The following is a 14,436-nucleotide window of genomic DNA, read 5'->3' as shown; positions in this document are numbered from 1 at the left end:
GCTGTCGCGCGCTGGGCCTATGACAATGTCTGTTTACAGGACGTGCTTTCTGTATACCCAACGGGACGCCGGGGTGCCCCAGCTAAAGGGTCCCATAGGTTTCCCAACACAAAGTTCTGTAGAGGCTCAAAATAGGTTCAACAAAGTTCTTTATTAAGGCTTAAATCTTCAAACAATTAAATGCTATATAATCTTGAAAAACTGGTAGCTTTCTTGATCTGCCAACAAGGGACAGGCAACTGCTTGATAAACTGTTCCTATCTTCTTTAGGGAAACCTTCCGACCCCTCCTTGGGCAATCTTTCTTTACCCTGCTGGCGTGAGGCCCCAACTCCCGGCTCCAAGCTGCGTTATGGATAGCCCAAGTGGTCCCTTACCAGGCACTGGTTGCTGTAGATCTGCCAAGCTGGTGTCCTGTAGATTTCTCCATGAAGGCTGTAGGAACTATTTCTTTTGCCCAGCAAAAGTAAAAAGTAACTTTACTCCCCAGCAAAGCTGTAGAGGTTTTCCTTTTCCCCAGCAAAAGCTGTAAGAAGTGAAGCTTTTTACAGGTGGGACAGAGAAACCCCACATGTCCTGCTGTAAGGCTCCAAAATGTGAGACTGAACTAAAAGTCCCCTTTTCCCTCCAAAACCTGGGGAAAGGGGCGGATCTAAAGGCTCTAATGATGATTGATAGGTTGTTGGCCCTATGACTATAACCTGGGGAAAGCTGCCCAATTGCAAAATGCATGGCCCAAATGGATTCATGCAAACTAACAGTGCAAGAAAAAGAAATTCAAATCTCCTGGCACAACCATGCCAGCACATTCCCCCTTGCAGGAGTGGTTGACTGCAAGTGGCTTCTGGTGTGAGAGAATTGGCCGTCTGCAAGAACGTTGCCCAGGGGACGCCTGGATATTTTGATGTTTTACCATCCTTGTGGGTGGCATCTCTCATGTCCCCGTATGGGGAGCTGGAGCTGACAGAGGGAGCTCACCCATGCTCTCCCAAACCTGTTGGTCTTCAGTCTCCTGGCACATTGTGCCACTGGGCGCTCCTCTTTGCAGTTTCTCAAGTTGCTCCTGACACAAAAAAGTGGTTGATTGGTTCTACTCAGGCTTTCCTTTCTCTTTGCTTCACAATCTCTCATTTCCTTGACCTTCACTATTTTGGGATGCCATACTGTGCAGTGTATTCCTGACTTTAAGACAGCTTTGAATATGTTTAGTACGGTAATAAGAAGCTCTAAGTCAGTGTTTCTCAACCTTCCTAATGCCACGACCCCTTAATCCAGTTCCTCATGTTGTGGTGACCCCCAATCATAACATTATTTTCGTTGCCACTTTGTAACTGTAATTTTGCTACTCTTAGGAATTGTAATGTAAATATCCAACATGCAGGATGTATTTTCATTCACTGGACCAAATTTTGTGGGGCTGGGTGGGGACTGATTTTGTCATTTGGGAGTTGTAGTTGCTGGGATTTATAGTTCATCTACAATCAAAGAGCATTCTGAATTTCACCAATGATACAATTAAACCAAACTTGGCAAACAGAACTTCCATTACCAACAGAAAATACTGGAAGGGTCTGGTGGGCATTGAACTTGAGTTTGGCAGTTGTAGTTCACCTACATCCAGAGAGCAGTATGGACTCAAACAATGATGGATCTGGACCAAACTTGGCACGGATACTTAGTATGCCCAATTGTGAACACTGGTGGAGTTTTGGGGAAGATAGAGCTTGAAATTTGGGAGCTGTAGTTTCTGGGATTTATAGTTCACCTACAATCAAAGAGCATTCTGAACCCCACCAACGATAGCATTGGGCAAACTTCCCCCATGACCAACAGAAAATACACTACTGTGTTTTCTGATGGTCTTTGGTGACCCCTCTGACACTCCCTCGTGACCCCCCTAGGGGTCCCGACCCCCAGGCTGCTCTAAGACCTGTCTCCGTGTTGATCATTTTGAGAGCTCTTACTGAAAGTTGTCTTTGCCCATTCTCTCCTGGGTTCTTGGCTTACTAGGTGGTTGAGCCTGTGCTTCCAAAGTATTACCATGATGGGTTGCTGTGAGTTTTCAGAGACCACCAAATGCAGCACACAAACACATATCAAAGAACATGAAAAGCACTGCAGACTAATTCAGCCAGAGAAGTCAGCCATAGCAGAGCACCTGATGAACCAACCTGGACACAGCATATTATTTGAGAACACAGAAATGCTGGACCACTCTCACAACTGCAATGTCAGACAACACAGAGAAACCATTGAAATCCACAATCATGTGGACAATTTCAACAGAAAGAAGGAAACCATTTAAAAACTCTAAAATCAGGACAGTAAATTAAGAACAATACTCAACCACAGGGGAAATCCAGACAAGAAACAATCAGGGCCAGTTAATGCCTCCCAACAAAGGATTTCTTGGGCAGGAAGCAACCAGTCCTTGAAGCTGCAAGGCCATTCAATTGTAATCAAAGTGGCCAATTACAACATTCGCACATGTCTCAATCATACAAGAGTTCTTTCTCCCACCTTGGACATTCCGCAGGATATAAACCTCCCTTGTCTAGTTTCCAATATACTTCACAACCTCTGAGATGCTTGCCATAGATGCAGGCGAAATGTCCAGAGAGAATGCTTCTGGAACATGGCCATACAACCCAGAAAACTCACAGCAATCCAGTGATTTCGGCCATGAAAGCCTTCAACAACACATTGAACCATGATTCTTTAGAAGTGTCAAATTTTCAAAAACTACACCGCAAATTCCATAGGTTTGTGTTGAGATTTCATTTAATAGTTGTTTCCCCATCCTTTTCTCTCTGTGACAGGTTCAGGGCGAACTCTCCGGGAAACAGTCCTGGAAAGTTCGCCCATCCTTGCTTTTCTGAATGAGAGTTTCATCAGTACCTGGTCATTGGTGAAGGAACTGGAGGATTTGCAGGTAAGGATCCCATTGGATGAGGCTAGGTTTGAGACAGGAGTTTGACAACATGGGGAGATGATGGGAAACTTGAGAGGGTTTATCAGGAGTCTACAAACTTCAGCACTGATAAAGAAACTAAGTTTGTTATTGGCTGAGGGATGGGGTGGCTGGTGGATCAGGTGAAGCAGCTATCGTAAAAGGCAGAGAAAGAAGAAAAGGGAGACATATTTTTTTGTTATTAAGATACAGTGAACTTTAGGAATATTTCTAATCCCAATTATCACAGTTTATACTGTACTAAACTAACTAATTGCTCCTCATTGAGGACTTGAGACTTGAGCAGTGTCAGGTTGAATTCCAAGAAATATATCCATAGTAACAATTTCAAGTTTTTATATTAAACTAGCTGTGCCCTGCCACGTATTGCTGTGGCCTATAGTAAGAATTTTTGAAGTAGAGGTAGATATCTGGACTATTATGAAAGAGAGGTACCTACCTAGTCCTTTCCCCTTTTTTCTTCCCCTTCCTCTTTCTCTCCTTTCTTCCTTCTCTACCTCTTTCTTTCATTCCTTCTTTCACTCTTTAGTTTCATCCTCCCTTCTCTCTTTCCTTCCTTCCCTCCCCCTTTCTATACTTCTTCCTTTGTCTCCTTTCTTCCCTCCCTGTTTCCTTCCTTCTTTCACTTTTTATTTCCTTTTCCCCTTCCTTCCTTCTTTACCTCTTTCCTGCATTTCCCTCCCTTTTTCTTTCCTTACTACTTTCTCTTCTTCCTTCCTTCGGTACCTCTTTTTTTCTTTCCTTCCTTCCCTCTTTCCTTCCCTCCTTCCTTCTTTCCCTCCCTCCTTTCTTCTCTCCTTCCTTCCTGTCTGTTCTCCTCCAATACCATGGTAGAGTCCCTTCTAACTCCATTCTGTTAGTCTATTTAATATAGTAATATATAGTAGTAGCATTATATTGTATAGTAGTATATATAACAAGAATATATATATATATATATATATATATATATGTATTATATAGCAACATATATAATAGTAATATATAAAGTATTGTAACTATGTGTGTGTATCACCAACCAGTGATCCAATATCCATCCATATGTGTGTGTGTGTGTGTGCATGTGTCTATACTGCCATATAATCCAGTCCTAAGTAGATAATCTTGATTTTACATGGCATTGTGGAAGGGGTGACTTTGGGTGCATCTACACTGTACATTTAATAAAGGAGGATAAAGCTGGTGTGGGGGGGGGGAGGAATGAAAGGGAGGGAAGGAAAGAAAGGGAGGGAAGGAAAGAAAGGGAGGGAGGGAGAAAATGAAAGGAAGGGAGGAAGGAGGGGAGGGGAAGAAGTAAAGGAAGGAGAAGGAAGGGAAGTAGAGAAAGGGAGGAAGGGAAGGAAGGAGGCGGGGAAGGAGGGGGTTGGACTGGATGGCCTTTAGGGCTCCCTTCCAACTGGTTGGCCATCTGTTGTGAGGGCGTTGATGTTGTCTTCCTTTACTGCCAAATGAGGTGGAGCTGGATGGTCTTTGGGTCTCCTTTACAAGCAATGTCAGTTTCGTGTGTCCCTATTACCCCCATCATGGCACCTTCGTCCTTCAGTTGTACTGTGGGAGTGTGTGTGTGGGAGACAGAGAGTCAGAGTGTGTGCACAGAGTGTGGCCTGCCTCCCTCTTTTTTCCTTCCCCCCTCTCTCTCCTTCCCCTTCTCCTTCTCCTCAGCCTCTGCCATTTGATCCCTTGCCTTAGTGTTAGTTAGGGGCTGAGAGACATGCAGGGAGCAGCAATCATTGCCGCTGCTGCTACTTCAGAGCCCTCATTCTGTGTCTTCAGCAGGGGCGGTGTGTTGTCTTCTTCCTTTTTTGAATTTTAAGGTGTTTTGTGGGTTTTTTTCCAGTGATGGTCACTCCTTGGATTGTGAGGAGTTTTGTTGCCAAATTAGGGGTCATTTGGCTCCGTAGTTTTTTTGTTCTTAAGGTACTCATTACGGACAGATCATATATATATATATATATATATATATATATATATATATATATATGGCATTCACTGATTTTTATCTAATTTTAATATAATGGAATTTGATTCACATTGACCTCAGTGTTGGTCTAGCAGTCTAGTCACACTACACAGTTATAGTGCTATTATTCTATTTTAGCTGCCAATATTCCCTTCTATGGGTTTGTCATTTGGTGAGGAGCTAGAACTCTGTGGCTGGGGATTCTAGGCATCCTTCCCTAAACTAGGTCCATGTCAGTTAAAGTGGAATGATATTGCTATAATTGGACAGTGTGGAAGGTCAGTGCTTCTTGATAGATATAAGAGATTGAAAATGTGTGCCCTTTCCCCACAGGCTAAGAGAGAGGATGAATTCAACAGCAGACTTGCAGACCTGCACCTTGAAAAGTATAACTTTCCTGTGGAGATAATGATATGCCTCCCCAATGGCACTGTGGTAGGATCTAATTCTACTTTGTCACTTCAATTGCTTCTTATCTGCCTCTTTTGTCTGTTGGGATTGCCAGCTTGACATACTTGAAATAGGAGCCAGTTATCTAGCGTGCATTTCCCCATTCTCATATCTGAAAGGCCTTCTGATTTGGAGGCTGACTCGGGGAATGCACTTTGACTTCTTCCATCACTCAAGAACAGAGCTTGGAAAACCATTTTTAAAGTCATTGGCTATGTAACTCATTATTAAGCCTGTGAAACAATTAGTTGCCACTGACCATTCAGTACCTTGTTACGTTCCTGTTGTGGTACTTATTTCTTTTTCTGTCATTGTTTTTGGGGAGAGGCAACCTCCGTCCAAATGGCACAGAACTTATGTCTTTTACAAAGATGTGGAATGCCCTATAAGAATAACATGAACAGTAATTTGAAGCTGGGTTGCTGTGGGTTTTCCAGGCTGTATGGCCATGGTCCAGGCCAGAAAATTCACAGCAACCCAGTGATTCTGGCCATGAAAGCCTTTGACAACACAATAATTAGAAATGTTGCTTGCTCTGTCAAGAGGCAAGTTGTTCCTGTTCCTGTTCTTCATGTTGCTTTTAAAGCTAAATAGTTATGTCCTCTTATGTTGTCAAAGGCTTTCATGACCAGAATCACTGGGTTGCTGTGAGTTTTACAGGCAATGTGGCCATGTTCCAGAAGCATTCTCTCCTGACATTTCAACCACATCTATGGCAGGCAACCTCAAAGGTTGTGAGGACTGTTGGAAACTAGGTGAGTGAGGTTTATATATTTGTGGAATGTCCAGGGTAGGAGAAAAAAAACTTGTCTGCTTGAGACAAGCATGAATGTTGCAATTGGCCACCTTGATTAGCATTTAATAACCTTGCAGCTTCAATGAAGATGAAATACAACATACAAACCATCTACAGACCCACTAAGAAAATCCAACAAATGCTACATTCAGCAAAGGACAAGAGGGATCCTTTCACCCCTGCAGGAGTTTACCCTATACCATGCAGCTGTGGACAAGTCACCATAGAGACCCCCAAACACAGCAGCATTGCCCAAACACGAATCAAGAAACATGATGGGCACTGCAGACTAATTCAGCCAGAGAAGTCAGCTATAGCAGAGCACCTGATGAACCAACTTGGACACAGCATATTATCTGAGAACACAGTAATGCTGGACCACTCTAACAACCACCATGTCAGACTACATGAGGAGTGGCTTAAAGAGCTGGGCATGTTTAGCCTGAAGAAGAGAAGGTGGAGACATGATAGTCATGTATAAGTATGTGGGAGGAAGTCATAGGGAGGAGGGAGCAAGCTTGTTTTCTGCTGCCCTGGAGACTAGGACGTGGAACAATGGCTTCACACTACAAGAAAGGAGATGTCATCTGCACATTAGGAAGAACTTCCTGACTGTGAGAGATGTTCATCAGTGGAACTCTCTGCCCCGGAGTATGATGGAGGCTCCTTCTTTGGAGGCTTTTAAACAGAGGCTGGATGGCCATCTGTTGGGGGTACTTTGAAAGCAATTTTCCTGCTTCTTGGTAGAATAAGGTTGAACTGGATGGCCCATGAGGTCTCTTCCAATTCTTTGATTCTATACACAGAGAAGCCATTGAAATCCACAAGCATGTGGACAATTTCAACAGAAAGGAGGAAACAATGAAAATTATCAAAATCTGGCTACCAGTATTTAAAACAATTCTAAAATCTGGACAGTAAATAAAGAGGAACTTTATAAACAGTTAAAACTTGTGCGCCAGCTGCGCCCGTACCTTGGGAAGTCTGACTTGGCGCCGGTAGTCCATGCTCTGGTTACATCCTGTATAGACTACTGCAATGCTCTCTACGTGGAGTTGCCTTTGAAAACTGCTCGGAAGCTCCAAATGGTCCAACGTTCGGCAGCCATGATACTAACAGGAGCGGCACTCAGGGAGCATACAACTCCTCTGTTGCGCCAGCTCCACTGGCTGCCAGTCTGCTACCGGGCACAATTCAAAGTGCTGGCATTGGCCTATAAAGCCCTAAACGGTTCTGGCCCAACTTACCTGGCCGAACGCATCTCCTCCTATGAACCAGTTAGGACATTAAGATCATCTGGGGAGGCTCTGCTCTCGGTCCGCTTACGTCACAGGTACATCTGGTGGGGTCGAGAGACAGGGCCTTCTCAGTGGTGGCCCCTCAGCTGTGGAACGCCCTTCCTACAGAAATTAGATTGGCCCCCTCCTTATTGGCATTTCGCGGAAAGTGAAGACCTGGTTGTTTGAGCAGGCATTTGAATAGGCAGTGTAATGAACATAGGAATACGGAGCAACGGATGAAGAGAGACTCTAATGAGATGTTATATTGATGTTTAACTGTTTACCATGTTACTATTTTAATTGTTTCAACTGTTTTTTATGATGTCAAGCATTGAATTTTTGCTATTGTTAACCGCTTTGAGTCGCCCGAGGGCTGAGAAAAGAGGTATATAAATGAAGTAAGTAAATAAATAAATAAGGAACACTCAAACAGCAGGAGAATTACAGACAGGAAACGATCAGGACCATCTAACACCTCCCAACAAAGGATGCTTTGAAGCTTCAAGGCCATTCAGTTGCAACATTCACACTTGCCTCAAGCAGACAAGAGTTCTTCCTCTCACCCTGGACATCCTTCCAAAGATATATAAATCTCACTTGCCTAGTTTCCAACAGATCTCAAAAACTCCTGATGTTTCACCCAAATGTTTGGCAAGCATCCTCAGAGATCGAGAGGGACCCAGCCCATTCTTCACTGTGTCAGCAGAAGTTCAGGAGGAAATAATCTGCACAAGAAGTTGCATTTATGTGAGTTTCCCTCCCTAAACCCATGTTTCATTTCCCAGGTCCACCACATCAATGCCAATTACTTTCTGGATATCACTTCTATGAAGCCAGAAGAAGTGGAGAGCAGCATCTTTAGTTTTTCTACCAGTTTTGAAGACCCATCAACTGCAACCTACCTCCAGTTTCTGAAGGAAGGACTTCAAAAAGCAAAACCGTTTCTGCAGACCTAAACCGAAAAAGCAAATCTGTTGATCACCAAAGATTCAAGAGTCCTTGTTTCCGATGCCCTTTGCGGCCGGGCAATATTGAATAGTAAAGCACTGTACTTGAATGAAAGGGCTCTAGACAAGTAAGCGCCCCTTGGAAATATGAAGCTGTGTCATTTATAATTACCAGTTTTTCAAGACTGTTTTGGAAGGAGATGAATGTATTGTTCTCTTTCTTACCAGCAAATTGCGAAAATTCTCTGAAGCAAGTCATTTGATTGCCAGTGGCTGAGATTGGGGATGGAGCAACAAATGCCTCAGATAGGGATGTAGTTCCTAAGCTGTGAGGCCTACCAGCAAGTTCAGTCTCAAGCAAAGTTTGAAATTTTTTGGTTCACATTCCTTTAGTATAGAGCTGAACACAGCACGCCAATCCAGAGTGCACCTTCCAGCATCCTGCATTAGATGCTGTGCTTGCTAGGAGTGGTGGGATTTTTAAACTGGGAGATGTGTACGTTGTCCTCTCATCATTGTAAGACTTTTGCAAACTGCTCTATTGATTTCTGAAAGGGATGCCATCTTTATGCCTCATAGCTTGGTGCTTTTCAAGGCCCTGAAGTGCCTGTCATAGTTAGCACATTTTAGAAAGGTTACATTATAAAGCACCATTTGGCTTTGTGGTGATGTCAGTAGGTCACAGATATCAAGCTGTGAGCTTAAATGGCTAATACAAGGCAAAACGTACTTTGGTTTTACATTCTTACTGTTATCTGAGAAGCTGCTTGGGTCGGTGCTGTTGCAGAGCTTGGATTAAGGGAGTTGCAATCTGCCAAAAATAATATTTCCGAGTTTTAGCTGCTGCACAGATGTAAGACGTAAAATAGTATTTCTGGATTTTTACCTTGGATTACACTATGCAACAAAATTTGAAAAAAAAAATCTGTTCCTGGCTTGAAAGTGTTATTACCTGTTTAATTGTGTGTGATAAGGTAAAGGTAAAGGTTTTCCCTTGACATTAAGTCTAGTTGTGTCCAACTCTAGGGGTTGGTGCTCATCTCCATTTCTAAGCTGAAGAGCTGGCGTTATCCATAGATGCCTCCAAGTCCATGTGGCCACCATAACTGCATGGCGCATTGTTACCTTCCCACAGAAGCGGTACCTATTGTTCTACTCACATTTTCATGTTTTCAAACTGCTAGGTAGGCAGAAACTGAGGCTAATAGCAGGAGCTCACGCTGCTCCCCAGATTCAAACCGCCGACCTTTCGGTCAGCTAGTTAAGCACCTCAGCAGTGCCACCGGGGGCTCCTAATTGTGTGGTACTTACTTTGAAAGTTGTTGTTATACTCCAGAAACTTTGTTTTTGTTTCTGCCACAAACTACGAGGGATATCTGGAAAGTAAGGTTACAATATTTTTTAAATACAAAGAATAAATATATTTTAATGAAAATTACATTGATTATAGCAGGGGTCCACAAACTTTTTAAACAGAGGGCCAGGTCACAGTTCTTCAAACTTTTGGAGGGCCAGATTATAATTTGAAAAAAAAAAAACATGAATGAATTCCTATGCACACTGCACATATCTTATTTGTAGTACAAAAAAACAATTAAAAACAATACAATAATTAAAATGAACAATTTTAACAAATATAAACTTAGTATTTCAATGAGAAGTGTGGACCTGCTTTTGGCTAATGTGATAGGATTGTTGTTGTTATTGTGTGCTTTCAAGTTGTTTCAGACTTAGGTTGAGCGAGGGCCAGGTAAATGACCTTGGAGGGCTGTATCCGGCCCCCGGGCCTTAGTTTGAGGACCCCTGGATTATAGCACAGGTGTTACATTATTTTTCCTTATAATTACCATTTAGTTCAGTACATGTTGTCATCCGTGGAACGCATTTTTAATGTGTGTGTCATAGAAGTTTCCCTCCGCCTTTTTCAGCCAATTTGTCACTTCAATTTTCACCTCTTTGTTGTCGAAAAAGTGCTTTCCACCCAGGTGTTCCTTCAATTTGGTGAACAGATGATAGTCACTGGGTGCAAGATCAGGGCTGTGAGACGGGTGGCTGAAAACATCCCAACCAAATGAAGTCAACAACTCTTGTGTTGCATAAGCGGTGCATGGAAGCGCATTGTCATGAAGGAGACAGACTCCTTTCATCAGCATCCCACCATGTTTGTTTTGGATGGCTCTGCACAATATATTCTGATAATCTTGATGGTCTCACAATATATTCAATACTCATTTTGTCACATGCTGTATTGACATTACGTCCTCACAGCAGTGTTCATGCCCTTAGCACTTGGGTAGCGTATTACAGCGCAGACTTCGCACTTGGAGGGAAATGGAATGAGGACGCTCATCTTTAACCTTAACCACTATGCCAGTCGATGAGCTACTGACGTCTAGCACTGCTCGTTCGCTTCTGCTGGCTTCCCACTACACGGCAGTGATACCAACTTCCTCTGCAAAAATTCCCCATGAGAGCTACGTGCCTTGTAACCTTACTTTGCGAATAACCCTTGTATATTGAATTGGTTGAGGCTCGAAAAACTATAACAAAATGTGCTGCAGGATGTCCCACAGAAACAAAGTTTTTGCAGTTTAATAACCTTTTCCGATTTTTAATAATAGAACCAATTAGGAAATGACATTTATAACCCAAGAACAAAAATTGTGTTACTTGGTGTTATTAAAGGCTGTCTTTATGCACAGGTATTCCTTTGGAATCCAGGCTTAGGCTTCGAGTCTCCAGTTGTTGATCCCAAGTATATTTGAATCACTGTCAACAAAGCTAACAAGTTGTTTTGTAAAGCAGACACAGAATGAGTGGACTGCATTCATAGTGATCACGTCAGTGCCAAACTTTTTACAGCCCTTTTTTTAAATCACAAAAGCAGCTATTCTCAGTCACAATCATGTGAACTCACAACACCCACAATCCTGGAATTTCTCTTAGCTCATGATGTTTCCTGCAAATTGATTTATTCATTCCAAGATTTCTTTTAAGTTCACAACAGCCTCCAGTTTGAGAACTGTCAGAAATATTAAATATTAACTAGGTATTTTTGATTACAAAAGTGTGAGCCAAGCATTGAAAAAGTGAGTAGGCCAAAGCCTGTTAGAGTCAGTGCGCCAAAGCTAGTGTCATCCTGAGAAGAGTGAGTAGGCCGAAGCCTGTTAGGGTCAGTGGGCCAAAGCTAGTGTCGTCCTGAGGAGAGTCAGTAGGCCGAAGCCTGTTACAGTCAGTTGGCCAAAGCTAGTGTCGTCCTGAGGAGAGTCAGTAGGCCAGAGCCTGTTAGAGTCAGTGGGCCAAAGCTAGTGTCGTCCTGAGGAGAGTCAGTAGGCCGAAGGCTGCTTGAGTCAGTGGGCCAAAACTAGTGTCATCCTGAGGAGAGTGAGTAGGCCGAAGGCTGTTAGTCAGTGGGCCAAAGCTAGTGTCATCCTAAGGAGAGTCAGTAGGCCAGAGCCTGTTAGAGTCAGTGGGCCAAAGCTAGTGTCGTCCTGAGGAGAGTCAGTAGGCCGAAGGCTGCTTGAGTCAGTGGGCCAAAGCTAGTGTCGTCCTGAGGAGAGCAAGTAGGCCGAAGCCTGTTACACTCAGTGGGCCAAAGCTAGTGTCGTCCTGAGGAAAATTAATAAGTAGTTCGAAGCTTGTTAGAGTTAGTGGGCCAAAGCTAGTGTCATCCTGAGGAGAGTGAGTAGGCTGAAGCCTGTTAGAGTTAGTGGGCCAAAGCTACTGTCGTCCTGAGGAGTGTGAGGTAAACCTTTGTGTGAGAAAGCTCCAGTATCAAGGCTGCTGTGTGTAAAGCTACTGTGTGTTTGTTTGTTTGTTTGTGTTTGAGAACCACAACCCAGTCTCATAGCACTAAAAGTTTGAAGAACAGAGAAGCATCTGCATAATGAAAGCACACAAATGGTGATCAGACAGGGAGGCGGAGGTGGATAGATGAGTAAATTCCTCTTAACAAACCTTTCACCTTCTGTTATGTCTGTAATAGGAGGGAATTCAGCCACCGGTAGCTGTTCCCCGTTTTGTCTTCTATAAGTAGTACAAAATGTTTACATGGTCCTCATGAAACAACTTGAAAAAAAAATAACTTTTTGGATTATAGGTGCAGAGTCAGGAAGGCAGTATAATCCCTTATTATATGGGGTTCTGGGAGGTTAAGGTCCCCCCCCCCCCCCCCAAAAAAAAGAAGAAGAGCATTCCTAAACTCTGAATGTAGATGTGGCAAATGTGTATGTGGAATTCAAATTGGCTATAGCAGGTATGGGCAAACTTTGAGCCTGCAGGTGCTTAAGTGGCTGAAGAGGGAAAGGAAGAGGCTTATTAGTACATGGAAGACGATCACATTTAAACATATGCATAGTCCAGAGCTATATTTTCTCTGCTGTTCTTAATGTATGAGGCCAATTCGGCAAAAGTATGATAGCTGAGATCCAATGTTGGTTGCGCAGATTTAGAGAAGCGATATCCGGATAGCCTAAACCACTATGCTTTGCTGTTTCCTAACACCCTTTCTGCCAAACTATCTTGCCATGACTGTCACACCTCCATCTCTCACTTGCTGTCCTGTCTCGTGCACATCTTAACTTCTCTAATTCTGACCCCGTTTCACAACCAGCATTGGATCCCAGCTATCATATTTTTGCTGCCAATTATGTGCTTGTGTGCTCAGAAGTTAGGTCAACTGCATATAGTAGCCTCATCCCTAAATAATAGCACGCAAGTTGTAGTTTTCAGTCAAGGGTCCCTAGGATTGTCTGATAGAAGTTCTTCAATCATGAAGAATCAGGCTCTATGCACAATGTTGTTTCTTTCTTTCTTTTTTTGGAAGATTGAAGCATCCTGTTTTCCTCTAGTAGTTATTTTAAAGCTTGCAAAATTCACACTGAACTATATATATATATATATATATATATATATATATATTCATTCTATTATTTGTCTTCCAGTATTTCCAGCCATCATGAGCCACTGTCCTCCCAGGCCCCAATTACAATATATTGAGTTGGCTCTAGATTGTCATATTTAGAGAATTCCCGCTGATTTTAGTGTTTCTACTTAAAGCATAATGAAGTTGGGACCCCATTTATTGTCGGTCTGTTCCTTCTCGCTCTCTCCTGTGTATTTTTCAATGCTATCAAAATGCATTTAAGCTAATAATGATCCTCGTAACATTATGTGATGGTGAAATCCATGGACACGGGGGCATTAATGTAATGCATATTCATATAATCAGGCCATAAAAATCAGAATGAGCAAGTAAAGCCCTTTTTGTCTTTTACAGTCCATTTCTGCTGGGGTGAGATTCGGTGCTGTTGTTACTCTTGTTTTCAATCTTCCGAAAGGTAAATGAGAGGGAGCTTCCTGCTGACATATAGCAACACACTCAACCTGTAAATAAGGGATAAATTGTATTGGATGGTCCCCCTGAAATTATTGCAAGACATAACATCCATCACTACATTGCTTAGAATCTCAGCTTCCAGAATAACTAGAGATCAGGGATGATAAGAGCAGCTGTCCAAAACGTTTAGAAATCAAAGCTTCCTTACAATCACAATCCAAACACTTTTGCCAATTTTATCTACTCTTAATTTCCAGCTAATGATGAGAATTATGTCTTAACTTTTTAAAAAAAACGTGTGCCAAGTGTTTTGTATTGATATCGTCTCTATATTTCAAGAATTTTATAGCTATTTTGATAACTTCCGAGAGAGGAAAATGGAAAGAGGTGCTACTTTTTTTCTCCGCCTTCATCTGTTCTCTGTGACGGTCTGGCCTTAAATCAAGCACGGGTCAAGCCTGATTTCTGACAGTTGTCTGCTGGAGAAAAGAGAACCTCTGCCATTTTTGCCTCTTATTTTTTTAATGATTGTAATGTAAAGGTTTTTTCTCCTTTAAGCATTTACTTCCCAGAGGCAGTATTTTAGAAGATGTGAGCTTCCTCCCATGCTGTCCATTCAGTGTTAGACAGAGAATGATTTAGACCTAATCAGTGTTACTAATAATAAAGGATATTAAAAGACTTATGCTGGACAG

General features: G+C 42.5%; 1 protein-coding gene across 1 annotated transcript in view; it reads left to right on the top strand.

The window, feature by feature from the left end:
- SELENON (selenoprotein N) overlaps positions 1-12,568 on the top strand; it is a 61,866-nt gene extending 49,298 nt beyond the window's left edge. The window contains exons 10-12 of the mRNA XM_060784443.2: positions 2,819-2,931; positions 5,264-5,365; positions 8,242-12,568. Coding sequence (XP_060640426.2) covers positions 2,819-2,931; positions 5,264-5,365; positions 8,242-8,412 — 386 coding nt within the window. The 3' untranslated portion in view covers positions 8,413-12,568. The remainder of the gene's footprint in view (positions 1-2,818; positions 2,932-5,263; positions 5,366-8,241) is intronic.
- Positions 12,569-14,436: the final 1,868 nt, after the last annotated feature.

This window comes from Anolis sagrei, chromosome X (assembly GCF_037176765.1).
Source record: "Anolis sagrei isolate rAnoSag1 chromosome X, rAnoSag1.mat, whole genome shotgun sequence".
NCBI lineage: Eukaryota > Metazoa > Chordata > Lepidosauria > Squamata > Dactyloidae > Anolis > Anolis sagrei.
Note: the sequence above shows the minus strand (reverse complement) of the source record. Positions and strands in the feature narration are given on the sequence as shown.